Source organism: Pleurodeles waltl, chromosome 2_1 (assembly GCF_031143425.1).
Source record: "Pleurodeles waltl isolate 20211129_DDA chromosome 2_1, aPleWal1.hap1.20221129, whole genome shotgun sequence".
NCBI lineage: Eukaryota > Metazoa > Chordata > Amphibia > Caudata > Salamandridae > Pleurodeles > Pleurodeles waltl.
In genome coordinates, this window is record NC_090438.1 from 663,976,635 (window position 1) to 664,004,325 (window position 27,691).

Here is a 27,691-nt window from a genome sequence, read left to right on the forward strand (position 1 = left end):
CGGCAATGCACCGCAGCGGCTGCAGGAGCCTTTGTTATGCTCCTACTTCGTAGTACAGCAACAGTGCATCAATGGTGGTATCAGAACAGGTGTCCTGTAAACCAATCAGGAGCGAAGCAAATGATAATCACAGTAACGGGCAACAGTGGTTCATTGTGGCATTGTGGCATAATTTATACAACACATGATTATGTGCAAGACTAGTTTCCCGAAACTCAAATGTAAAAAAACAGAACAGGTGCTTTTATAGCAGATGCACAAAATAGTTAACCGGTGTTTTAATCATAGTCATCAGATTTTTAGAAAAGCAGATTTGGGATGCTTGATGCCCGATGCTCATGATGATCATTCAGTAAATGATTAAAACTGCTCAAGTGGTAAATGTGCAAGTAGAGCAAATGATCGTATGGGTGTATAGGTAAACGCTTGACTGGATTACCCACAAAGGCTGAAAGCACAAAGGGAGGCTATCAAATGGATATCCTGAATAAACATGACTGAATAACCAATAATACAATTGAATTCTACGCTGTAATTCGTTTCAGAATGGGCCAAACTCCATGCATGAAGCGTCCTCGAAGGAAGCTAAGCACTCTCCTTGCATTTGTTGTTTGCATAACTGTATTAGGACTGCGTGCCCGATACCACTAAGGTTATAATTTCAACATGTTACACCTTAAATAGTTTATCAGAGTAGACCTGATTCTAAGATGTTTAACGGCCATGGCATCAGCAATGTACTGGAACAGTAAAACTAGACAGTTTCTGCTTTCAGCAGACCCGTTAAAATGTTGCTTCCATGTTTACAGCAGATTTTCAGGAAAGAGTCACTTGATAATTGGTAATGTGCAGAGTTAAAATTGTGTCTGCGAAGGCATGTGGTTTTTGGCAAATTTTGTAAAGGATATTGTGAAACTGGTGATTGTTGAACAACTTGCCTGAGGGAGAATTTTTTTTTTTAACTGTGTAAACTTCTTGTAAATAAAGAAGTTGGTGAAGTTTGTAAAACGAATCACAAAATTTGCTTAAGCGAAATTCCCAATCGACTACTAAAAATGCATCTAAAAATACATACTTGTAATTAACAATTAACCTGCCCTACAAATTACTCATTAAAAAAGATGTCTTGGTGAGACGTCATTGTTGAAGACCTTGGTTGTTTTTTTTAGGTTATCCTTTGTGGTTCGCGGTTGAGCAAATGTACCCAGATTGACATGTTATCATGACTATAAAATGGCTCTCAATGTATTTGGCTAAAAAGCTGTAATGTTTACACTAGCTGAAATCTCGCTGACGCAGTCGCTCTTCCCTCACAAAACCTGAATCTAAATTTATGAACATAAGCAGAATCTATTCCCGCCCTACATATTCTAGCTTTGTTTGAGTCAAGCTCACATTGTTTTTGACCATCATTTACACGCCTTTAAAATATACAACATATACAATTGCCAACATTTTGGCTGTCTTAGGAAACAATTATGTGCAATTGTGGGTGGGAGATTCCTGAGAAACCCATCTCAGGCATAACATGTACAATGAGGCTCAGCACATTAACTAGGTCATTTATTTTGAAATGTTTTCTTTCTTGTGTATGAATAGCTTGACCTGGTGAGGAGAGATCACTTCCGGCCTCTGTTCTAATATTAAGCTGAAGTTCCCAAAGCTCTTTATATAAATGAAGGCTTACATGTGCACTTTAAACTCTGGGAATCATTTCATTTTACAGAAGTAAATTATTTATTTGCAGTTTGCACAAGAATTTCCAGCTCTGTTCAAAAGCTGGAGAACCAGGGAAGGGGAATATAAGGAGGACACAATGAACATATTCATGACAGCAAATAATAATACAAACAATAACATTACAAATACAAAAAGGTCGTAGGGAATGCCACATTTGACAGTTCCTTTGCCACTCCTTGGTGACGTTTCTGTCAACCCGCTTCCTTACATTCTTTTCCAGCTGTGGGAAACCGGCCTGCATCCTTCCTGGAGTCCATTCAATAGACTTCCAGCTCCGTGAGTCATCAATAAGGGCATGCGCTTGAAAGCACTTGTAAAGAAAAGAATTATATTCCATTCAATTGCTGTACACATTCAGTAACCACCTTTGTTTTTTTTTTCCTTTGGGTGCACAAAAACCAAAGTCGTCGGTGCCAAATAACAAGTCCTTCGTCTGTATAACATATATAAACACTTATGCAACTGTATGTGTATACACATAGACTTTTTTCATTTAATTTTCACATAATTTGGGTGCTAGTGTGTATGTGTGTGTGTGTACGCCTCCATGTGCGTTGTTGTGTATATTTGTGTGTTAGTTCGTGTCAGCATTTCTTGTGTGCATATGCTTCTATGTATTTATCTGCGTGCATGTGCAGTGTGCTATGATGAGGACAAAAGTGATGGAACAAATGAAAGTGAAGAAATACTTCTCAACAATAACATCTCTGGTGATGGTTCTTCAATGATGACCTTTCATCCGCTCATTGATGTCATTCTATATGTTCATTGATGCCACTCCATCTGCTTTTTTAAATGACTTCACAGCATCACAATGTTTAACAGTTGAACGACTTCGAAAATCCTAAATTCTAGACATAAAAAGTAACTCCAAGTTGCAAAGCTTTGGTTGTTAGTCAAAAACAGCGGATCAGCTGAAAACCTTCAATAGGAAATGCCGACCCAGGAACATATTAAGCTATCCCTTTGTTAAATCAGGCAAGCGACTTGCTGTTGTAAAGTTTCACAGTTTCATAGTTAAATGCAGTTGTGGAGGAATTTGCTCTTCTTCTTGTAAAAACAAAGTCTTCCAAACATCCTGTTGTTTAGCAGTAGTAGATAGTTGTGACTCACTAACGGAACGTCTCAGCCAGAAGAACATTTTTATTCTCATGTTTTCCTCTTCTTTCCAAATGCCACCTGGGATGATAAACCCAGATTTCGAGTGCAGAACCAATTGTCTTTTAGGCAGGAAAATAGCAAAGAGAGTGTGAATTTACATAAAAATGTCACTTCTCTTGCTGCACCACACCACCAACGTGATCATGGCAGCAGTCAAGAAGACAGGTATTAAAATCAGCGCTGTCAAAATTTCATCAGGCGGATCTTCCCAAACCACTTTTTCAGATGTACAGTTGGAAAAAAATTGCTTGTGAATTCCAGTGATGTAGCACTCTGCGTGGGGGTTCGGCCAAAAGCAGCCCGTCCCAATGGCCTCCCGCTCTGTGCATTTGGAAAATACCTCATAGTGCCTGAAAAGCAAAGAAAAAAAAAGAGTTAACATCAGGGCTGTTTTTTGGAATCACAAAGATGTCAAGGATGACTGTCACAAGTTAATATATTTTGAGTTAGGCGGCAGTGTAGTCTTAAGAATTTTGGAGGGCCCAGGCAAGAAATATTTTAGGTGCTCCTGTTCAGAACAGCTTTGAATGTTATTACCCGTTTTCTGCTAATTTAATTCCATAATGAAGATTGGGATGGAGAAATCGAGCAGTGCTGGAGAAAGAAAGCTCACGTTCATAGTGGTCCCTTAAAAGTTGGGCTCTCTGGGCAATTGTCCACTTTGCTCACGCCTTAAAAAGTCTGTTATGGAAGCATTTATATTCAAACAGGAACATTTATTTCACGTGGCCCTGTGAACAAACAGTATCTTGCCTGGGGATCTATTTGAGACATCCATTAAAATATTAACAATTTGAGCCACTGGGAAAGGAGATATTTGGCCAGAATTACTGACGTTTTGGGTAAAGTGACGAATCCGGCATTAGAATTAAGGCCTTCAGACTTTAATGTCAGCCACCAGACCATTCTTTTTAATTTACAGTAGGCCTAGATGATCATGTGGATCTTACAAAGCATGACTTGCAATACGTGTATAGCAAACTTCATGTCTTCATGTATCCTGTAATATGGAGGGAAAAGTGCATCTACTGCATAAATAAATATCCTGAAATGCAGACTTCGGACTAATGAAAATGTCTGTGCATCCTAGTGGGACTGTGTTTAAAGGGGTTAATCTATCTGATGGTTTTTTTAAATCAAAAATGCTAGGTAATGTTTTCAGTGCTATTTACTGCATTTTATGTATAGTTTTATTCTTTACAAGTACATACAGGAAATAGACACATAGGTGGCCATTACGAGTCTGTTGGTCACTAGACCTCCAGACTTGCGGTGGCGGTCAGACTGCTGCCAATGCAGCGGTCTGAGTGCCACATTATGACCATGGCAGTTGTGCCATAGTCGGACCTCCAGCACCACCAGATTAGTAGTCCCAGTGGTCTGGTGGCTGTGGCGATCCTAATCGGCCAGGGCAGTACTGCAAGCAGCGCTGCCCTAGGGATTACAACTTCGTTCTCCACCAGCAATTTCATGGGGGGAACACTGCCATGAAAAGGCTGGTGGAGAACAAGTGCCGGGGCAACTAGGGGGGGCCTTATACTGCCTATGCACTTGGCATGGGCTGTGCAGAGGCCCCCTGACCATCACCGATGCAATGTTCACTGTCTGCTTTGCAAACAGTGAGCATTGAGAGGGTGCACCCTGTATCCCACAGCATGGCCGCCGGCTCGATTAAAAGCTGGAGACAATGCTGTAGGTTGTTTCCCAATAGGCCAACAGGAGGAAATTCAAGTTTCTGACTGCCGACCAAGTGGGAAATTTATAATGGGCCATGATGGGAGGTAGCCTCTAAGGAAGCAACCTCCCCGTCGGAAGTTTGGCAGATGGGCAAAACCGTCCTCCAAACTCATAATCAGGCCCCTAAACTCATATACAAAGAATAGCTCCTTTCTTTCCAGTTTGACGCAGCTGCTCACCGGGCCATTGGTCCACACAAGGTTCGCACACTTCTTCACCTTTCAAGGGTCTTCATTGGCTTCACCTCTTTGGACATAATACTTTAAAGTCATTGCATCATCAACATGGTTGGTGAAACCTATTATCTATATTAGCTGCCTGAAAAAGTCTTCTTCTCTTGCCACACCTGCATCACCTGCAGCATGGACTAAGAATGCTGGAGATGCCAAAGGCAATGAAAGAAAAGTCAAGCAGACAGGGTATTTTCTCATTTCCTTAACATTTTGAACAACCTCCCTTTGCTGTCACTGGCCCAATAACCCATAATCATCTGGAAAGAACACAAGACCTTTCACCTTTCCACTAACTTTCACCTCTATTTTGTGCTCTTCCCTCCACCTAATTCTCACTGCACAAATGGAATAACCATATGACAGCACTGCTGATACTCTCCCTTCTGCTTATATAATGTGTGCTTCTCAGGTTGGTATTTCCCTGTTCCTATGTTTGATAACCCTCTGCCTCCGCTGCTGTCACACTCATTTCTCAACAAGCAACTCCCTGACCTAAAAAAAGCACTCTGTTTCCCTCCCAGGCTATATCCTCACTATGAAGATAATCCCAATAAAATAATAATAAATAAAAACTCTGGAGTGGACAAGATTGAAAACTGATGAAGTCAGGTGCAAAATACATCAAGGTCCCGGGGCAAAAAACAGATTAACTTTTCCTTTTAACAGAAGGAATGTCAAACCTACTTCAGTACCAAAAATGCAGTGGGTAAGACTCACAAAACCTTTTTAGAGCAGGAAAGTTGTACTTCTTTGTATGTTTTTACATACCCTTAAAATCCTCTGTGAACCGATCTCAAAATGCCTAAACCACTAAAAGGAAAAGTGCAAAGAGGTCACAGTCCTTTCTCTTTCTCCTAATTGCACTTGCATATTCCCTGAATATCCTGATTTTAATCCCATTTCAGATGTTTTGTAGCCAGCATCCAAAATTGCTTTGTGAATAGGCCCCACTGTGTCTGGTTTATGACAGAACAAAGAGCAGGTCTGTTAGAGAGCAAGTTAATTAATACAATTTAGAATTATTAAACTACGTATTAACTGAATCAAGTGTGTATTAAAATTCCATTTTGACATGTTTTTCTGTTTAAATGTTCAACTATTCAACGTGTAAAGTGGCAACCTGGCAAACACCATAAACAAAACATGTTTAACAAAGAATAACAATGATTAATGTAGGCATGTTTTATAATATTTATTTTATAATATATATTAATGTCAATTATTATAAACACTAATGTACATTAATTAAATGATTATTTGGTTTGAATGGGAAATTAAATGCTTTTTTAAATATGGGCCTACATGAAAAGGTCTAAAGTTAATTCTACATTTTAAAAACATGTGCAATGTTTTTGATCTCATCAGGTTCTAGAAGCTCAATGTTCATTGTTCACATGTTCCTGACCTCACATAATATTTGAAATGTTCAGTGAAATAGATTTTCAATATCCTGTGTGACTTGTACACTGTGGAAAAGTTATGTTCTTATGTTGTAACATTTGTCTGTCTTCCTGGGATGAGATCATATGTACCCAGTACCCAGGAACATTAGTCTTCAGTGCTCATGTATAACCTGCAACAATTGTATTGTACTGCGGAAACTGGTGAGTGCAGTGAGAGAAGACGAGCCAATCATGAATGGAGAAAATGAAGAAAAGATACTACTGAGAACGTGGAATAATTCTAATTGGTATCTGATCTAAACCACTGCATAGTCTGACCAATAGAAGCTTAGTTGGTTGTTTTCGAAGGATTTAACATAACAAAACTGAGGTGATGTAAATTCAGATTTTATGGCAAGACCGGAGGCTCCTATTATGCATTAGTCTTTTCTTTATTTTTAATAGCAGCTCCAGTCAAGATCAACTACAAATCCCATAAGGCAAACGACAAGTAGCCAATGGGAAAACAACAGTAGTTCATAACAATGCACCAATCACCATCGTATCCATGGAATAATACCGATCCTGACTGAAAACAGCCCTCTTTTCTTGCTGCTCTTCAGTCAAGATAAGTATTATTCGATTTTGTCTGCTCATTAGTGTGTGACCGCATTATCGGTGCGCGTTAGATTAAAGTTATTCTTTGTTTACTTTGTATGTTAAGATCGGCTTGTCAGCCGCATATTATCGGTGTTTCGTTTTTCTTCGTGTGCAGCGTTTAACGGTCTTCGCGACCGTTAAGAGCGCTTCAGCGCGCTGGCATATTTCAGCCTGCGCGCGTTGAAGGAGCATAACTCTTACCTCGGCTGAGGGGCTGCGTGTTGTGGAAGGATCGTTCCTCGGTGGAAGCCGGTTTCTTCTGGCTGACTCGGTCAGCTCCCGGCTCACTTTCCTGCTGTTAACCCCGCCCGTGGGCGGAGCCGGGTATTTTCTTCTCCTCTCTTGGAGAGAGGTTAACCCTTGCATGACTCTTAGTTAGGGGCTGATTTCTGACATTACCATGGACAGTGCCCAGGCACAGATTTCTCAGGAGGAGGAGGAGGAGGACGTTTTAAAAGAGCATTTGAATGATTTTATTCAATCTTCGGTGGACCAGGCTATGGTTGCCTCTTGGCAAAAGCTTTCAAAAAATTTAGAAAATTCCGTGGTTAATATTGTGTCCAAGACCATGCTGGCCCATTCTGCGGGGGAAAGCAGAAAGCATCAAATTTCTTCTAAAAATGTAAAAGTGACGCAAACTGGAAGTGACAGTGTTTCACACAAGGCGGAGGACGTGGATCCTCATGGGCCTCCTAATAAGGAAGTGTTAATAGCTAAATCTGTGAAAAAATGCATGGCGAAATCAAAACACATATCTGCCCCTATTAAAATAACAAAAATTTTGGACACGGACGATGAAGGGAACAGTCCTGGTTCGGATGCGGATAGTTCCGAGGAGGACGTTGGGGAGATGCTCTTTCCTCCTCCACTCAAAAAAGCCAAACATACTTCAGGGTCCACCGTTATTCTGGATGCAGAAGGGGTACCTATGTTTGATCCGGGAGATATTCAACACCCAAATTCCACGGAGTGGCTTCCCGCAGAGCATGTGGCGGACTAGGTCACTGCCAGACTTCGTACTCCTCTGGATAAACAGGTCCGGGCGAAATTAAGATCGGAGTGTCCTCGCCCGGCTCTGTCTTCTAAAATAACAGCGACTCCAGCTATTGACTCTTCACTCCTGACGTTCTTCACCAGATACGGAAAAGACCCCCATAAAGGGGTAGATAAGGCTTGGTCCACGTGCCAAGATAAACTGTTGGACATTGTGGGTCCCTTGACCCGCATATTTGATATGGCGGAATCAGCTCGGCTGGATCAAGTGGCCATTGATGCAGAAGAACTCTCTTTATGGGCTCAACGAGCTGTATGCCTGTTGGGAAATGCTAATTCCTCTATTACTCACGAATGGAGGAAGGGTCTCCTTCTTAAGTTGGACCCAAAGTTGGTTAATTTAGCTGGTTCGGATCCGGTGGTGAAAGCAGAAGGCTTGCTATTTGGTGATTCGTTCATCAAAGAGCTAAGCAAGTATGTGACCACCTTTTTGTCGATTGACAAGGCACAGCAATCCTTGAAAAAGATGTTTGCTTCTCTGGTTTTCACCAGGGCCGGCAGAGGTAGGAACCGCTTTGCCGGCCGAACCTACGCCAACCAAGGTTCCCGCGGTCCCTATCAGAACACCTATCAAGATTACAGGCCCCAATTCTACCCCCAAAGAAGCAGGGGCTTCAGGGCTAAGGGAGGCCGTAACACCAGAAACGCGGCACAGCTCGGTAAGTCAGAATTCCTTTACTCCTGTAGTGGGGGGTCGCATTGCGCTATGTCTGTCAAAATGGGAGGAGCTTACAAAAGATCCTTGGGTTTTAAACACAGTGCGAGGTTATGTTATAGAACTCTTTTCAGAACCTTTTCAAGAGGTTTTTCCTCCCCCTCCTCAATTTTCAAGTCAAATGACAGATCTAATCTCGCTAGAAATTCAATCTCTATTGCAAAAACAGGTTATTACTCCTTGTTCTCTAGATTCTTCAGGTTTCCTCAGTTCCGTTTTCTTAGTTCAGAAAAAGAACAAGAAAATGCGTCCTGTCATCAATCTGAAACAGTTCAATCAGTTTGTTCTTTATCGGCATTTCAAGATGGAGACTATTCTTCATCTCAGAGATACTCTTCTTCGAGGCGACTGGTTGGTAAGATTGGATCTTCGGGATGCTTATCTGTCGGTTCTCATTCATCCCGTTTCGCAGATGTTTCTCCAATTTTACTGGGCAGGTCAGTACTTTCATTTCACCTCTCTTCCCTTCTGCCTTTCCTCCGCCCCATGGTGCATCACAAAATTAATGAGGCCAGTGGCGGCTTTTCTCAGAGCTCGAGGCATTCGTCTGGTGATCTACTTGGACGACATTTTAATCATGAGCTAGAGTCAAACCTTGTTACTGTCGCAAGTTCGTCTTGCTTGCGCTCTGTTAGAGGATCTGGGCTTTATCGTAAATTACGAGAAATCTTCTTTAGATCCAGTTCAACAAATAGAGTTTCTAGGCTTTTTAGTGGATTCCGTATCTGCTACGCTCCTTCTACCGTCATCAAAGATCAAATCCATAAAATCCAAGATTCTCCTGATTCTTCGCAGTTCTTATATATCCCTCAGATCTCTGGCAAGGGTTGTGGGTCGGCTCTCGTCCTCAATTCAAGCGATTTTTCCAGGGCCTCTGCATTATCGGGCTTTACAAAGACTAAAGATTCGACATATTCAAAAAGGTCTAGCTTATTCAGACATTATAGCTCTAGACCAAGATTCACGTGCAGAACTCCAGTGTTGGATAGACCATTTAGACGCCTGGAATGGCAGAACTATCTTTGCATCAGCCCCAGATCTTGTATTAGAGTCAGATGCAAGTCTGTCGGGTTGGGGAGCCCGGTGTGGTGCAATCTCGACTGGAGGTTCATGGTCTCTAGAGGAGTCAAAATTGCACATAAACTGTTTAGAGATGCTTGCAGGCTCCTTTGCAATCAGGAGTCTCGCAAGAGACAGGATTTCTTGTTCGGTTCTGCTCAGAATGGACAACATTTCAGCGGTGCGCTACATCAATCGGCTAGGAGGCCCAAAATCCAAACCTTTAGCGGAATTAGCGAAAGGGTTTTGGGAGTTCTGTCTTCAAAACAAAATCTCGGTTCAGGCCGAATATCTGCCAGGCAATCTCAATCTGGTGGCAGACTGGTACTCCCGTTTCTTTCCAGATTCCAGCGATTGGATGCTCAACTTACAGGTGTTCAACGCCCTGGTACTCAAATGGGGTCCCTTCCTCATAGATCTCTTTGCTTCACAGTTAAACGCTCAACTTCCTCGACTTTTCAGTTGGCTTCCAGACCCTCTAGCTCTAGCCTTCGATGCGTTTACTCAGGATTGGTCGTCTTCCCTCTATTACGCCTTTCCTCCTTTTATCTTGATTCCCAGAGTTCTGGCTCAAATCAGATGTCAACAAGCCTCGTTGGTCCTCATAGTCCCCTATTGGCACTCCCAGGTTTGGTTTCCCTCCCTCCTGGAACTGTCAATCGAATCTCCGATGTTGATACCCTCCTTCCCAGACCTCCTGACCAATCATCAAGGCCTCCGTCACATTCTAGTGCTTCAAGAGTCCCTGACCTTATCAGCCTGGAAAGTTTCAGGGAATCCCGATCTAGCGTTTCAATTTCGGCAGAAGCTGCAGCCTTCATTGACCGGGCTACAGCTCCTGGGACAAAGAAGGCTTATAGATCAGCTTGGTCTCTCTGGTATTGCTGGTGTTTGGGAAGACAAGTTGATCCCACTTCAGCGGATGTATCTCTGATGGTCAATTTTCTGGCGTCGGAAGCCAGTAAAGGTAAGTCCTTTCGTACTATTAATTTATATAGGTCTGCGATTTCTTCGGCTCATGATTACTTTCAAGGAAAGCCTATTGGTGAACACCCGTTGGTTTGTCGTCTGTTAAAGGGAGTAAAGTTTTCTAATCCGCCGAAACCTAAATACAGTTCTTTATGGGATGTCAATACAGTACTTAGATTGTTTGTATCTTGGCCTGACAATCCTGTGTTATCTTTAAAACAGTTGTCGGCCAAGTTAGCTATGCTTTTATGTTTGGTTTCTTTTAAACAGTTATCTGATGTTAGAGCTCTCGATGTTACTGCTCGCTACTTTACTCCATCCGGAGTTCTGTTTAATGTGGCGAGACGTACCAAAACTAACCTTTCTTCAGTTTTTTATCCCTTTTTTCCTGATCACCCTAAGCTCTGTTTGGGTCAATGTTTAAAAGTTTATGAGCAACGGACAGCCGATCTGAGGAATTCCTCTTCTACACAGTTATTGATCTCTTTTAGGAAACCTTACAATCCTGTGTCCTCTCCTACTTTGGCCCGTTGGGTCCGTTGGGTTATGTCATTAGCTGGTATTGATACCTCTGCTTTTGGAGCGCATTCAGCTAGAGGAGCCATGGCATCCAAAGCTTTTTGGGCCGGTTCTCGGTTAGAGGATATTCTCAGGTCGGCTGACTGGTCTAACGATAATGTATTCAAAGTATTTCATTGTAAACCAATTCAACATGCTTCTTTAAATGTGATTGAATCGCTTTAAAATTGCATAATAGGAGCCTCCGGTCTTGCCATAAAATGTAGATTTTCCTAGTATGTTACGAAGGAAAGTCTTAATTTTATTAAAGACACGGAGGCGAGTATTATCCCGCCGCTACAGTCTCTAACTTTGTGTTTTGTTACCCTCCCTTTTTAGCTTCTACTCCAACACAGCAAACCTCTTAGTGGAGACTCTTTTGGTACGGTGTCTACTTCGTTGTCGCCTTTCAAGGATTATCAAGAGACGGATCGTCAGAACCTGCTGGTCTTCCTTCAGAGACTTTTGTTCTATCTTCAAGAAGTTTTCTCGCTTTGTTTGGCGTTTTCCATTTGTTGTCTTATCATACCATTGTTTACTTCTCATTGAGTATCGCACAAGAAAAGAGGGCTGTTTTCAGTCAGGATCGGTATTATTCCATGGATACGATGGTGATTGGTGCATTGTTATGAACTACTGTTGTTTTCCCATTGGCTACTTGTCGTTTGCCTTATGGGATTTGTAGTTGATCTTGACTGGATCTGCTATTAAAAATAAAGAAAAGACTACTGCATAATACTCGCCTCCGTGTCTTTAATAAAATTAAGACTTTCCTTCGTAACATACTAGGAAAATCTACATTTTTCCTTTTCTCAGCTAGTGAAATGATGTGTTTCATAGATTTTTTGCCTATGATTCTGTCAGTTCAGATGCATTAAGGCAAAACTATACTGAACTGTTCCCTATTATGCCATTGTTCAATAAAGAAGAACAGATGATGCTCCACTGATGAAGACATTGCTGCTTGATGATCCATTTAGGAGAGGTATAACCAAATGTGCATTTGTCTTTCTTGCTGATGTTTATATTTTCTCTCTCTAGAAATGCCAACCACTAACTTTGGATAGCGCCATTGTCAGATGATTTCCAAATTAATTTTTATCTTCTTTTCTTTTTGCATGAAGTCCAAACATGCTTGTTGAATTAGAGTGATAGTTAAGGATGTCAAATTCTAAATTTGACTGCTCCATATAAATTGATAGCAAACAATTAATCTAAGATAACTAAATGCATTCTGTTTCAAACACTTATCTGATATAGTTGTTATTCTGCATGGTGGTTCTTGAATGTTTAATGAGAAATATTCTGGCTAGCTTAAGATTCTTTTAAAGGTTTATTCAGCCTGTGTTATTCTTGTACTTTTATAATTTGGTCTTGCATTTGATTTAAGTGATTTTAGCAATGTTAATCTAAAGGGCAATAAATGTTCATTAAACAGTTTTTTAAACTGATTCATGACCACCTAGGTCATGGTGCATATACATTACTGACTCCAAAACTGAAAGTAATGTTTATTGATTTGGAATTGTTATTGCTGTCTGTTAGAACGTTATCACACTCCTATCTGAATCCAAACATTTGTGTTGACCTCTAAGGGTAATTGTTGGTTATCTTATATGTGTCACCTTATAAATAAAATATCAAAAGAAATATAAGGATGGACACACCCACAGGTATAGAGAGTGTAATACAAAGTATCATTAATTAAATGCTGATGCCAAAAAATATGTATCAGTGAAAAAGTGAGTAAGGATGAAGACTCGTGGTTTCTCTACATTGTGCTACAGTCACAGCACATGGGTAAGTCTTTAAATGCCTTTTGTGCTTCCTCAGTTGTGTTATGAATTCCATGTTATGTGTTGCCTTTGCCATTCTGATTCAAACATCGCCACAAATATTCAAGACTGTAATTGAATTTTTCTGCCAACTATGGAGTCTAGAGATTAACTGCATTTTGTATTACATTTTGTAGTACTACTACAGTAAAGTATTATAAAATGCTAAATCTCCACCCGATCTTTTCTATGAGTAGATTTTCACATGTGTCATTTGACTACTTAGCAGTAAATATAGCAGGGATCGGGAGATGGTTATAAAATAAGGTGTACTTACTTTAAAATAGATGGGGTTTAGGGAGGAGCATGAAGGGGTTAATGGGGGTTTGAGGAGGGTTAGGGGATGGACGTGAACCCACCTACAAAGCACTTTGCTACTCACAAACTGAACCTCTAAAGTTACTGCAGCCAAAATGGACCCAGCACCATAGTAAATGTACTCGAGCTTAAAGCTGCAGTAAGTCGAGCATCACACTTTGCCAACTACTGGCCCTGCAACATCATTCCATAGAACATAATGGGGGTAGTAACTTACAATAAAAGCCCACAGTAAATAATATTACATTGAATTAATTAAAATACATTATTTACATTTTTTAAAATATAGATATATATAATATGTATATACATTTAATTTAATATGAAAACATCAATACATAAAATATATTATTTCATTTTTTTAAACTTAAAGTAACATGAATTTTAATGAAAATATAATTAACTTAATTAGAAGTCAATTTTAATACTTATTAATATATAATAAAAAATATTTGTTACTTTTGGTGTGATTTTTTATTTTAAATTCAGATAAATTATTTTTATTTATTTAATTAAAAAATATGTTACTAGTGCTCTACTCTCTTCGAGTTTAATAAACTTGTGTTATTTTCCCTATACTTTACCATAGGGTGACCGTAACCACCAGGTAAGAGATCACACTTTATTAAATATAGGTTAACTGTAAAAAGTGTATTAAATATGATTAAAACGTAACATATTTATTTCTAAGTTACTGTTAATTACTTAGATATAGTTATTCTAAACATAGAACAAAATAGAAAAATGCTATAGCCCTATCCAATCACTATTGAAATAAACAGTTAACTTATTAATTTAATTATAAAATAAATAACCATGAAGATTTATTTAGGAAAATCCCACCTAAACTAAAATGTTTACTTATTGCATGATAAAATTATATTTTTTTTATCATTATGTAGATATATAATATATATATATATATATATATATATATATATACATATAAATATATATATATATATACACACACATATATCTATATATATCTATATATATATATATATATATATATATATCTACATATATATCTATCTATAGACATAAAGCAACTTATTTCACAATCCATGAAGAGAGGCGCAAAGGCAAGCACATTTTGTTGTAACTAGGGCAAACTCTATATAAGTAATCAGCAAACATCCCTACGTATTTGGTGACAACTCACCTAAATCACGAAATGGAGGAGTTTTGTGAACTGAGCAGTAGGTAGTTATAGCTAGGACCATGTTTCCATAGAAAAAGTGGTTTTTGACTTGCCTATGTCTTTGACAAATCTTCACGAAAGTTTCCAAAAAGTGTACTGGTGATTCTTGATGCGCACGGAAAGTTTCAGTGTGATCCAACAAACGGGGCTGAGAAAAAGGCATTAAAAAATATACATTTCCCATGTTAATTCCCAGAGGAGTTTTGAACAGGACTACAGCCGGAACCACTAGACGGAATCACACCTAATCTGGCAAAAAACTAGCTGTTGGTACACAGATTGTGTTGTTGGTTATTTGGTGTAAATCCGTTCTGTAGTTTTTGAGCTATTAAAGAGAAAATACATTTGTATATCTGAGGTTGTGATTTTTTCGTGACTATGGTGATGTACTCAGCAATGCACATGCAAACAGGAATGCTGTGATTGGCTGACCGCAACCTGACTAGAAAGTCACGGCTGCCTTTTTGGGCAACAGGCCATGGCCCACAGGGACAAAAATTGAAATAAAAAGTGTCATAAGGGGTCAGGGTGGACCCTGGGCTGTGGTATAGGTGTCTTTGTAGGTCAAAATGACCTTAGAATGTTTTTTTGATGCTCAGAGTGAACCCTGTGTGTCATTGTAATGAATTCACGAATATCGGTGACAAAATAACTATTGAAAGAGTTATTCATACTATAATTCATTCACTCATAGATGTAGTCAGAAACTCATGCACCCATTCACTCACCAAGTCACAGACTCACACACCCACTCACAGACCCATTCAGACCCTCTTGCACACATTTACAGACCTACTCAGACATTGATGCATCCACCCACAGACCCACTCAGTCTCAAACACCCTCTCACAGACCTACTCACACCCTCATACACACACTCACAGTCCCAGTAACACACTCACTCACAGGCCCATTAGGACCCTCATGCTCCCATTCACAGCCCCACTTAGACACTCATGCTCCCACTCACAGACCCACTCAGAGACTCATGCATTCACTCTTAGACTCACTAAAACTCTCACACCCACTCACAGACACACACAGACACTCACACACCTACTCAAAGAGTCACTCTCACACCCACTACGAATCCCAGAGACACCCTCTCACACCCACTGTTACCCTCAGACAGACATTCTCACACCCACTCTCACACTCAGAGACACCCTATAACACCTATTTTCACACCCAGAGAGGCAGACCCTGTGGACAACCCCTACATGTGGTTGGGTGGTTATAGGGGTTGGCACAAATCCTGGCTGCAGACTAGGCCCTATGGAGAATCCCCACTGTGCACCCCAAGGGCCGTGTGCGGCAGTGGTTAAATTAACATGTAGTGGTTACAAAATTCTTTATATTAAAAAAACATAGAAATTCTCTGAAAAAACAAAGTTTACATGAATGTTATAGTTAGGAAATAGAATTTTAAAAAACATAGAAACTCACTGAAAAAAAAAAGGTTACAGGGACGTTCTAGTTAATTTCTGAACTTACTCGTATAAAACTATAGAAATTCAACAGTTGTAATTAGAGTTTCAACTTGCGCCCTAAATTAACTTTAAATTGCATCCTCACCATGCACTGCTAATTACAACAGATATTACAGCACGCATAATAACTTCTATAATGTTATTCAAAATAGGGCACTGACAGTCCTCCGCGATTAACAATGAGACAGTCAAAGCTCTTTGTGACCTCTACTTATCTTCAGGTTCACTTCAATGGTACTTAGACCTACTTATTCAGTGCTCAGAATCTGTCAAGCCTCTACTGCTATATCACCTTTCTGCAGACAGCCTCAACCCTCCCTCACACAACACAAGTAAACCTCGGGTCACCCTAAGCTTTGTACCCGTTATTGCAGGTCATGTGTTCTGGTCATGTGAAATAAATCAGTGGCCTATGCACATAAGACATGCTCTGAATACATTTAAATCCTTGCAAGGCTAAGGATAGCAAATCTTACGATAAGTATAAAACTCATAATTAACTAGCTACAAAATGTAACAATAGCAGATAAAATGCATGATGCCACATAAAAGGGAGGGCAGAGTCAGAATTGCAACTCATGGAGACCCCAAGGTGACACCCTGTCATAAACCACTGTACTTTACAATGTCTAACCATCAGTTTCCTGTTTTCAAAAGAGGGGGGTGGTAGACAAAAAATGGAAAAGCACAAATTTGTTGAATGCAGTCCCTGATTAACGTCCATTATTAGCAGCTAGTATCTTTAGCATTTGACAATCAGGCTTTGACTTTAAGGCAGTGATACAAAATGATGGTAATTTACTCAAACCACAGATTGTAAAATCAGATGATAATAACATGCTCCACAAGGAAGAGGTACTCTTTCACTATAATCTCTGCTTTTAAATCATCTAGATAACATTCACAAAACATTACACATTAATATTGATCATTGCATGATTGATGTACATGAGGAGCCAGAACACTACAGGAAAGTCAGTGAACAGTCTAGCTCCTCTAAAGAATTACTATTTTCTCCACCTAGGGAATGAGCTGAAAAGGGAGGGTATTCTTGGCTAGACTGGTTTTAGAAATGGGGTTTCTGATTGTCAAAACAGTGAAGCAGTTCCGTCAGAGCAGTCAGTCAACCAGATTGGCAATGCTTGTAGCACAGCAGTCCTTACTCCTGGCAGAGTTCTTCACAGGTCCAGTAGTGTACTGTCTTGCTAGGGTTAGAGCCCCAGTGCTTATACCCATATGTGCCTTGGAAGTGGCGGTGACTTCAAAGAAGCTCCTTGAAGTGCACAGGTCCCCTTTTCATCCAAGTCCTGGTTCTAGACTATCAGTAGGGGGTAATCACCCCTTTGTGTGGGACAGAGGACACTGCCTATTGAAGTGTAAGTATCAGCTACCCCTCCCTCTTCCTGGCTGGAAGAGCTATCAGAATGCAGATGAATGCAGATAGAGGGAATGCACAAAGTGTAGCTGTCACCTACCCCAGACGTATATTAGAGAAAGGTTGCACAGCACACAGATCAGTAAAAGCCGAGAAATGCCCACTTTCTTAAAGTTGCATTTCTAAAACTGTAATGTTAAATCCAACTGTACCATTAAAGACGATTTATCATTATCATTCCAAAGATATGAAACAAGATACAGCTACCTGTAAAGTGTATTAAGGAATTCCCAATCCTGGCCTGTGAGAGGAGTAGGCCTCACAGTAGTGAAAAACGACTTTGGGATTTTTCACTACCAGGACATGTAAAATTCAAAAGTACATATCCTATATTTTACTTACCTAGTACCCTGCCCTATGAGCTACCTAGGGGATACCTCCATGTCTATCTCTCTTCTACCCTACAGAGGCACACAAAGGCACACAGACCTTACTACATATACAGTAACATAAAGAAACACACCCCTAACACAAGGAACATACAGTGCTAATGCATCTGCCTTAAAAACTACAAAGCAGGTGTACTCGTGGCGCAGCGGCGTTTACAGAACACGCATAGACTGGTATCCTTGCTGCCACACTCGGAACTGCGTCACCACAGTTCCGTCCTTTATTTATAGCTTAGTGCTCTGTGCCCCTCCCGGACACACTGAGCACGCTACTGAAACACGGAGAGCCCGCGTGGCTCTCCGTTCACTCTTTACATCCCTCCCATGTTTTACTCCACATGGACAGGGATAAACAAAATGAACTTAAACAAATAGTGAAAACATTTTCATACGAAACAACCCTCAATATAAAATTGAATGAATAAACACAAATAATTAATAACTGAGAACACTACAAATTTGTTTCTTAGCACCCTAAACCTTCATGTCGCTCACAAAGTCCAAATTAGACGGCTGGAGGTCATTGCACCCTGTTCAACAAACAAAGTCTCTCAGCTGACTATTTGGCACAGGGTTAGGGTGAAAGTCATACCTCGCACTTCTAGTGCTACCACTCCCGTGTTCAAGAACACAACCAGGTCTAGTTTGCTCGATCCTTGTTGGCTCTGTAGCATCCTTCCTTTCCTCAGCCGGTAGTGGTAAATCATCGGAAAAGTCCTCTATCTCTCCTTCATCATTGGTCGACTCTTTCAGACCAGCCCTCTTAAAATGAGATACGTTTCGTGTTACCCTTTGTCTCCCTCTTGCTGCAGTTATCATGGACCCTTTTATGCCAATTACTTCCCATACATCCGGCTCAAACGGCGTTCGGAACTTTCCTACTCCTCGCTGATGTTTCACGACCACTCAATCCCCTTCTTGGAACCCTCGATACTTCACTCGCCGTCGGACACTCGCTCGTTGGTTGGTAGCTTCTCGCCGGTTCTGAGTGGCTTTTACGTCCAATGCAGGAGGTCTCCACTTAGGACCGGAAGGAATACAATCATGTGGAGACACTTTGAACATCAAAGAGGAGGGAGCACAGCCAGTGGTGCTATGAGGCGTTTGACGATACGCACTCAAGAACTGATACAGACATTGTTCACTATTTTCATTTTGTTCTACTCCAATCCTTAGAGCTTCGTTCAAGGTTCGCATGAACCTTTCCACGTCCCCGTTTGCCTGGGGCCAGTAAGGCATTATCTTACGATGACGAATTGCCAGACAGTCAAGGTATGACCTAAACTCTTGCCCTTGGAAAGGAGGACCATTTTCAGTTCGGATTTCGTCAGGCAAACCAAACAAAGCAAACGTCTTTTGTAGAACGGGCCGTACATTTTCAAACGCCGTTGACGCTATAACTTCTACCACTGGGAACTTGGTATATGAATCAATCAAAACAGCAGTCAGTCTGCCATCTGGGAAACTCCCAAAGTCCATGCTCACTTTAGCCCAGGGTTTCAGAGGGGCCGGTTCAGTTACTACTGGGCAACTCGAAGGTTCATTTGACGTGATAATGCAGGAATGACATCTCCCTACCATTTCATCAACCTGAGTATCCATACCCGGGAACCAAACTTTCGCCCGTAGTCTTGCTTTGGTTTTAGCAGCCCCTTGGTGCCCTTGATGAGCCAACTCGATCACCTTCGACCAGAGACATTGGGGAAGCACGATTCGCCTTCCTCTCAGAACCAACCCATCATTGTCAGTAGATAACTCATCACGCACCTTCCAAATACTCTGCATAGCGACTCTCTGATCAGAGCAGGACATGTGGGTCTTCTCTAGAAAATATTTCCACCTTTTGTGACTTAATGCTTCTTTGACGTGACTCAACATTACATCTTCCTGGGTAGCGTTCACAATGTCAGTTACGAGAAGTGCATTAGGGCATGCCGACTGCACAACCATGCTAACAAAAAGTTCAGTGTTTTCTTCATCTTGTTCTTGATGACCATCAAACAACTTTGGAGGCGGGTGTCGAGACAGATAATCTGCAGGATTATTCACACCAGGCCGATATACAACCGTGAATCTATAAGGTTGAAGTAGAACAGCCCATCATTCAATTCTCGGAGGTGCCAAACGTGGACTACCCGCAAACAAGGGGACTAACGGCTTGTGGTCAGTCACTACTTGAAACTCGTGCCCATACAAATATAGGTGGAAATGGCGGCACGCCCAGCGAATGGCTAGAGCTTCACGCTCGATTTGCGCATACCGGGTTTCAACTGTCGACAGTGCCCTACTAGCGTAGGCAACAGGGACCCACTCTTGATGCCTCTGTTCTTGTAAGAGCACAGCTCCAAGCCCAACGGGGCTCGCATCCACCACCACTTCAGTTTTCCTACCGGGGTTGAAATAAGCCATAGTCGCTTTATCCAGCAACGCATTTTTAATGTCCACAAATGCTTGTTGCGCATCCGGAGTCCAGTCCCAACGGTGTTGCCCTTTTGTGAGTCGTCGAAGAGGTTCAGACATGGTGGCAAGTTGTGGTATAAACCTTCCGCAATACGTGGCCATCCCTAGAAAGCGACGAACTTCTGTTGGATTTTGCGGAACAGGGGCTTGACGGATCGCTTCAGCTTTCCGTGGGTCCACTTGCAAACCATCTTTTGAAAACACATATCCGAAAAACTCTACCGAGTTTTGATAGAAAGCACATTTCTTCTTGTGAAGTGTTAGCCCTGCTTCCATCAATCGTTTCAAGGTTGACCTTAAATGACGATGATGCTCTTCTCTCGTCTTGGAGTATATCAAGATATCATCACTTAAGTTAATTACCCCTGGCAATCCGGACAACGTTTCTCGAATCGCATTCTGAAATACTTCAGCAGCTGACGACACTCCAAAACTCAGTCTCTTGTACCTTCTTAGCCCCACATGTGTCGAGAAAGTAGTAATGTTCCTACTTTCAGGGTCCAACTTCAACTGATGATACCCCGCATTAAGATCCAACTTGGAGAACCACTGGGCCCCATTCAGATCCGCAATAATGTCATCCATAGTGGGGGTTATGTGCCTCTCTCTCTTGATGGCCTTGTTTGGCGGGCACATGTCAACACATAGACGAATCGCTCCCGGCTGTTTCGGTTTTGGTGCGATCACCAACGGTGATACCCATGGCGTAGGCCCATCCACTTTTTCAATGACTCCTTGTTCTTCCAACGACCGCAACTCTTCCTCAACAACCGGCCGTAGATGAAAAGGCACCCGACGATGTCGTAGAGCCACAGGAATCACATTGTGGTCTATGTGCAACTTGATGCGTTTTCCTTTCAAACGTCCTAGTCCCTCAAACAACTGCGAGAATTCATGGAGGAGGCGTTCCACTTGAGTGTCATATATTTGACGTGCAAAGAATACCAGCTCTAACTCTTCAGCCGTGTGACACCCTAGTAAAGTGCCGCGATCCCCGGCTATGACATAGAACTTTGCCTCTGCTGATCTATCTCCACTGCTTACGGCCACTTCCACGATTCCTTTGAGGGGAAGGGGCTCTCTTCCCCCATAATTATAGATTTTAGTAGCTGTCGACGTAAGTGGCGGGGCAGGTACTAACTTTTTGAAAAGGGTTTCATCCATGACATTGACAGACGCTCCAGTGTCAATGAGTACAGAAACCCGCGTGCCATTGACGTAGACATCACTCATGGGCGGCGGCCTCTTTTTCCTGGTTTTCCTCCCGTGAAAGATATTACAAAAATGTCCTCATCTTCATCTTCCTCAAATACCGGACCACTCGCTGTCGCCTGATCCCTTGCTTCCTCCGCACTTTTGGATACAGCTCTGACATTCGTTTCTCTTCCTTTCTGTTCACCTGGCTTGTTTCTCCTGGACCTGCACATTTTAGCAAAATGGTTCGGCTTACCACAGCGGTTACACGATTGCCCTTTTGCGGGGCACCCAGCATTAGATCGATGTTCATAGCCACAACTTCCGCAGGCTCTCTCGCTAGGTTTAGCGGGGTTCAGCTTACGAGGTGTTGCAGGACGTGTCTGGACGGCATCCACTTGTTCCTCTTTGACTTGAACCACGCGAGTCGATGACGCTGCAGCCATTGACTGACCTCTCACTGCCGCCATGGCATCTGCTCGTACCGCCGATAGTTCATGCGACCTCGCCAGAATCAGAATGTCATCAAGGGACATTCCCTGTTGCCGAAGAATACGTTTTCTCAAAGCATTCGACCGACATCCTTGAATGATCTGTGCTCGGATGTCTTCTTGTTGGTTGAGACCCGTGCACGAGCTCACCAGTTTTCTCAACCTTGCATAAAACATATCCATCGATTCTACCTCGGTCTGTTGCGCCTGTCTGAGCTTAAAACGTTCGTAATCGGAGTTAAGTTGAGGATCAAAATGCCTATTCAAAGCAGTCACCGCTGCGTCAAAATCAGATTTATCCCCTGTATCAGGGAGAGAATCAAAAAGCTCCTGTAACTCATCTCCACCCATCAAAAGCATCACAGACCTGCGCACTGCTCCATCCGTCTCTCGGGTAGCACAAAAATAGTTTTCTAAGCGATTTATCCACAGACGCCACCTTGGCGCAGCTGTGGCTGGGTCAATCAGCTGGCTAAACGGTGGTAAAGAGGTAAGTGAGGAGTGAATACTATTATTTAGTTGTGCTGGAAGTTGAGGATTTCCTGGTGGTTGAGGAGGATTGGCATTATTAGCATTGTCCTGTGGTGGGGCACTCATGTTTGCACTGTCTTACTCCAGTGCTTTGCACAGGTTAAGATATCTCTTTTCTTTTTTTTTTTTTCTGAGGGTCTGCCTGCCAGTTTTTCTTATTATTTTTTATTTTTTTTTATTTCTTCCTTTTGGCAGGTCTTCTCCTTTTTTTAATTTTTTTTTTTATAAAAGATTCCCCAGCCTCGGGGAGCCCATGTGTCCGTTTCGAGATTTCAACAATTCCCCAGCCTCGGGGAAAACACGTCGATTTCAGAAATTCCCCAGCCTCGGGGAAAGCGCTCCTCAGTTGCCGCCTTCACACCGTCTGGAGACGCTCATAAACAGAGCGCTCAGCTGAAATTGACAAGCCTCGTCAATTTCAGCTGCTCTCCCGGCAGCAAGGACACGCCCTAGGGCAGGGCACTCGACGGAGCGATTCGCTCCCCTCGACGATCCTCTTCTGGGGGTGGAGCGGGGCAGGGCTCACCTTCCTGGGTTTCCCCGATCGGGAAACCAAACGGCACCACCCTCCGCTAATGCGAGGCACACCACGAGGCCACGGGCTTCGCTCCTCACCGGGTTGACTCCGCACCGCATGGTTTTCTTTCTCCAGCGGCTGTCTGCACCACTCATTCGGTACGTTTTTTTTTTTCAGGCTTGTACAACCTTATATATTCTATAATTACTGCACGATGACTCGCATCCCGCTCGTTGCCATTGTACTCGTGGCGCAGCGGCGTTTACAGAACACGCATAGACTGGTATCTTTGCTGCCACACTCGGAACTGCGTCACCACAGTTCCGTCCTTTATTTATAGCTTAGTGCTCCGTGCCCCTCCCGGACACGCTGAGCACGCTACTGAAACACGGAGAGCCCGCGTGGCTCTCCGTTCACTCTTTACAGCAGGCAAGAACTCCATATAAATGAGTTCAAACATCCCCCCCACCGGCACAGCAGCACATAATTAACACACACATATATTGCACATCAAGGGGTATCTTGCTATCATCATATTCATTCTAATGGAAAACTCTCAATTCAGTAAGCCTGTTAGCAGGTATATTACAACTGCACCTTCATGTCACTGGCTCACTCATAACCGCTCAGTGCAAACAAGGTATGGTATAACCACGAACGTTTTTCAGCGCCCTACTAGACTTTAAAATTAGTTTTTGTTAGGAGAATTATGTTAAGATCTGAGACACTTGGCTTTTTTAAGGGTAATAAAATAGAGAAAGGAAAAAAGACAGGCTGACTGATGTTGCATACTAGCAGTTAAATGCCGCAGCTCTTAAACACGTATGAAAGCTCTTAATGGCTTTTCTAATCAATTTATATACATTATAAGATAAAAGTTAGATCAACATAATTTATAAATGCTACTGGACCCATTAGGTACATAATTTAAAGCATACCTTAATATCAAATTTAGTTAAAACGAAATAAGAAACGCTGAACATTTTAGCTCAATTTTTAGTGGAGAAACAGGCACTGTTACTTTAAATCGGAGTAAAACAAGGATTAGGGAATATGACCAAGTTAGAGAATTTTCTCCACACATATCAATATTTTTTGACAGGCTGAAATTCTATTGTCAGGAGAATTATTTTCTGTGTTGTGTGTAAGTATTTCAAACAGCTCGGCCGTGCCCCTATCCATATTTGTATATTTCCGCACGCCAAAGAATGAAATTAAAAAGCAACAAAGTTGTTCAAATAATGTTAAAATAAATTAATAAAACGATTTCTAGTTAATGTTACTTTTACAGTTGCTCAAGTCAGAGTAGAATTTATTGAAGATTACTTAAAACTCGCTCAACAAAGAGTAAATAAAAAGTTTATTCACTAATAGATCAGCTTTTGAAATCAATACATACAATCCAAAAATGAGCCAAATCACCATCAAATAATTTCAGAGGCTTTGAGAATCAGATCCACTCGAGTCTGCCTCCAGCATGATATATACGATGCTAATAATTTTACATTTTGTAGTTGGAGTCTGCATGCTGGAGAAGTGATTGCTAATCGGTATAAATGCATACAGTGAGAAAAAGAAATCTAATTTGTGATAATGAGGTTATGTTTGTTATACCTGCTTCAAAAGGGTCTCATAGAGACACCTATGAGGCATTCTAATGAAATACCTCTCTACTGCCGCTCTATCATTCCTTTAATTTAGTAGGACATCCTTTAACATATACCATTGTATGCAGCTCATTATTAAACTGTTATAGGAGACTGGGTTCTACAACCGTTATGCACCTCTAAGTCTTCAAGATCAGAGCCCAATAATAGCAATCAAGGGTTCTAATGTATGGTGGAGAGTATCTGTGCCAGATCTGTTCTTTTAGAGATACAGTGGTGCTGATCGTAGTCTGAAACCAGTCCTAAACAAGCATTGGCAAAGCCAATAGGTCTCGCATAGTAGAGCTATTGGCTTTGGCAATGTTTTGTAGCTATGCTGTACAGCAACACAGATACTTTGCAGCAAGCTAAAGCTAACTTTTAAAAGTGCTATAATGCAGCTGTAGCAAATATGCATTTTTTCAAAGTGCATTAGCATTGGATGCATCATAGTCCTTTTTTAATTATTTTTATTTATACTGCTGCACAGCAGCCACACTGGTCTACGGTATGGCCGCAAATCATTTCAAGGCCTGCAATGGCCCTGCTGTACAACAAGAGAAAAAAAAAATAACAGAACCAATAGTCTCATATAGAGATCTACCTGTTTTGGCAAACCGTGTTAGGTCTCTGCACAACACTCCTGTGGTTCTGAGTAAACCGCCATGCATTGAAAAAAAAAAGATGTAATTTGGCTAAAAATCCCATTGCATAAAGAAAGCAATTGCACCCATGAACATGTCTTGATAAAAATACATTTTGAAGCAGATAACATCTGTTGATGCAATAAAAGCAGATGCCATCTGTTGTCACAATAATCATCCATTTCACAGGAGAAAATGCTTTGATTGGAGTGATTGTAAAATGTAGCTACAAACAGCAAGAGGTTCAACAAGTATAACAGGAAAGATGAAAAAATAAAAATGGCACCTCAGTCATAGAGCGATCAGCAGAAGGACAGCAATCAAGCTGAAGCAATCAATAATTGTTCCATGCTCCAGCCATAAGAAGAGGAAATAAAACCAGCACATTCTGGCCAATTAGAAGGGAGAAAATAAGAGTGACAATGAAGAAAGCAAATGTTAAGCAATGGGTGGATGCTTTGCAGGCAAGACCTAAAAATGGTTTTGAAAGCATGAATGATGTTCACTGAAGACAAATCTCCAAACCGACTTGCACCGGGACCCAAACCCAAAAAATGATCTACAAACAAAGCATTACCCCAAGTACGGCTAGCACAAAAAATGCTGGTGGAGCCACCAAACCATAACCTAATGAATATGAAGAAGCCAATCCAACTAAAAAGGTTTGACATAGCAGAAGGGCTTACAAGATGGAATAAAGCCTCTTCATGCCATTCATCAAGGAGGCAGTTTTTCTTTTGATAATTAGCAAATGACTCTTGAGACCTCTCCTTGTTGAACTAATAATCGCTCTACTGATGTAGTATTAAGAAGCCATGCACCTACTGTCTTGTGTTGCGTCCCAAACATTTGTTCTCTTCAAAATGTGTTTATTTCATTATATTTATCACAGGCACTCCTCAATATCTGTGGGCCTAGTCTCATGCCAACTAGTTTTGTTCAATGATGTGTATTTATAAAGCACACTATAACTGCAAGAGTATCCTGCTGCTGAGCACCTGTGTGTGCCCAGACTTTCCAATAGTAGTTGAAAAGCCATGTCCTCAGCTTCTTGTGGAATTCAGTAAGAGAAGAGGATGTTCTAATATAGACTGGGAGGAAGTCCCACATGTTAAAGGCAATGTAAGAGAATGCCTGTCCTCCTGATCTGGTTCTGTGTATGCATGAAAAGTGTGCGATTAGGAATCCTGTGCACTGGGACTGCCTACGTGGTTGGTGGACAGAGATGTGATTGTTCAGGTAGGTGGGGCCTGAGTTAAGTACTGCCTCGACTCTGTTTGTGAGGAGTTTGATTTGAGAACATTTGTGTATCAGAAGCCATTGGAGGTCCCTTAGGTATGGTGTGATGTGAGGTCTGTGTGGAAGGGTGTGGATGAGTCTGACTGCTGTGTTCTGGATGGTTTGTAGTCTTCTAGTGAGCTGCTTGGTGATGTTGGCTATGGTAGGAGGAAGATAGGTTTGAAGTTGGAAAGTGTGGTAGGGTCAGTTGATTTTTCTTGAGCAGGGGCATGATGGGGGCATGTTTCCAGGTGTCAAGGGATGAGTCCATGGAGACATTTAGGATAAGTGTTAGTGTTTCGCTGATTGGTAGCGGTCCTTTGGCAAATGCGTGATGGGGGTAAACATCAGATGGAGCCTCCAAGTAGATGGTCCTCATGGAAGCAGTGATTGTGATGGTAGTGACCACGGCCATTAGGTCAGGGTTCGTTCATTGGCCGTGATGGGAAGTTGAGTTGAGGCATTGATGGGGTTTGGTTAAGGTTCAAAGTTACTGTATATGGATTGAACTTTTTCATAGGAAGATTCTAAGAGCTTGTTGCAAAGGTGTGTTGAATGTGTGATGTTGTTTGAGATGGCAAGTGGCGCAATGAAATCTTTGATGATGAAGAAGATATACTTGCTGTTGTTAAATCTGGTGTTGATGCGATCTACAAGAGCTGTGCACTTGGTGTTCCATATCTGCTGGTGGTGGTAGCAACATAAGACTGATTTGAAAATGTCTTCATCAGCACTGTTCTGACTTGTTCTCCATCTGCGCACCAATTGCTTACAGAGGCCTTTTGTCAGCTTGAGTTCCTCTGTGTGCCAACTGGCCTGTGGTCAGCTCTTACCATTGGTTTGCAAGTAATGGAAGTCAGGGTGTTGGTGCAGGTGAAGACCCAGCTGTTGAGGTTCTTGATGGCATTCAGCAAGTTGCTGGTGTGCTTGAGCTGGTGCTCAAACAAGATGGAAACCCACTCCTCTTCTGTGATGCTTTTCCATCTGCAGTG

The 27,691-nt window shown here is 41.7% G+C and overlaps 1 protein-coding gene across 1 annotated transcript in view; it reads right to left on the reverse strand.

Moving 5' to 3' along the window:
* Nucleotides 1–1,713: 1,713 nt before the first annotated feature.
* RAMP3 (receptor activity modifying protein 3) overlaps nucleotides 1,714–27,691 on the reverse strand; it is a 1,176,415-nt gene continuing 1,150,437 nt past the window's right edge. Inside the window, exon 4 of the mRNA XM_069216221.1 lies at nucleotides 1,714–3,251. Coding sequence (XP_069072322.1) covers nucleotides 2,996–3,251 — 256 coding nt within the window. The 3' untranslated portion in view covers nucleotides 1,714–2,995. The remainder of the gene's footprint in view (nucleotides 3,252–27,691) is intronic.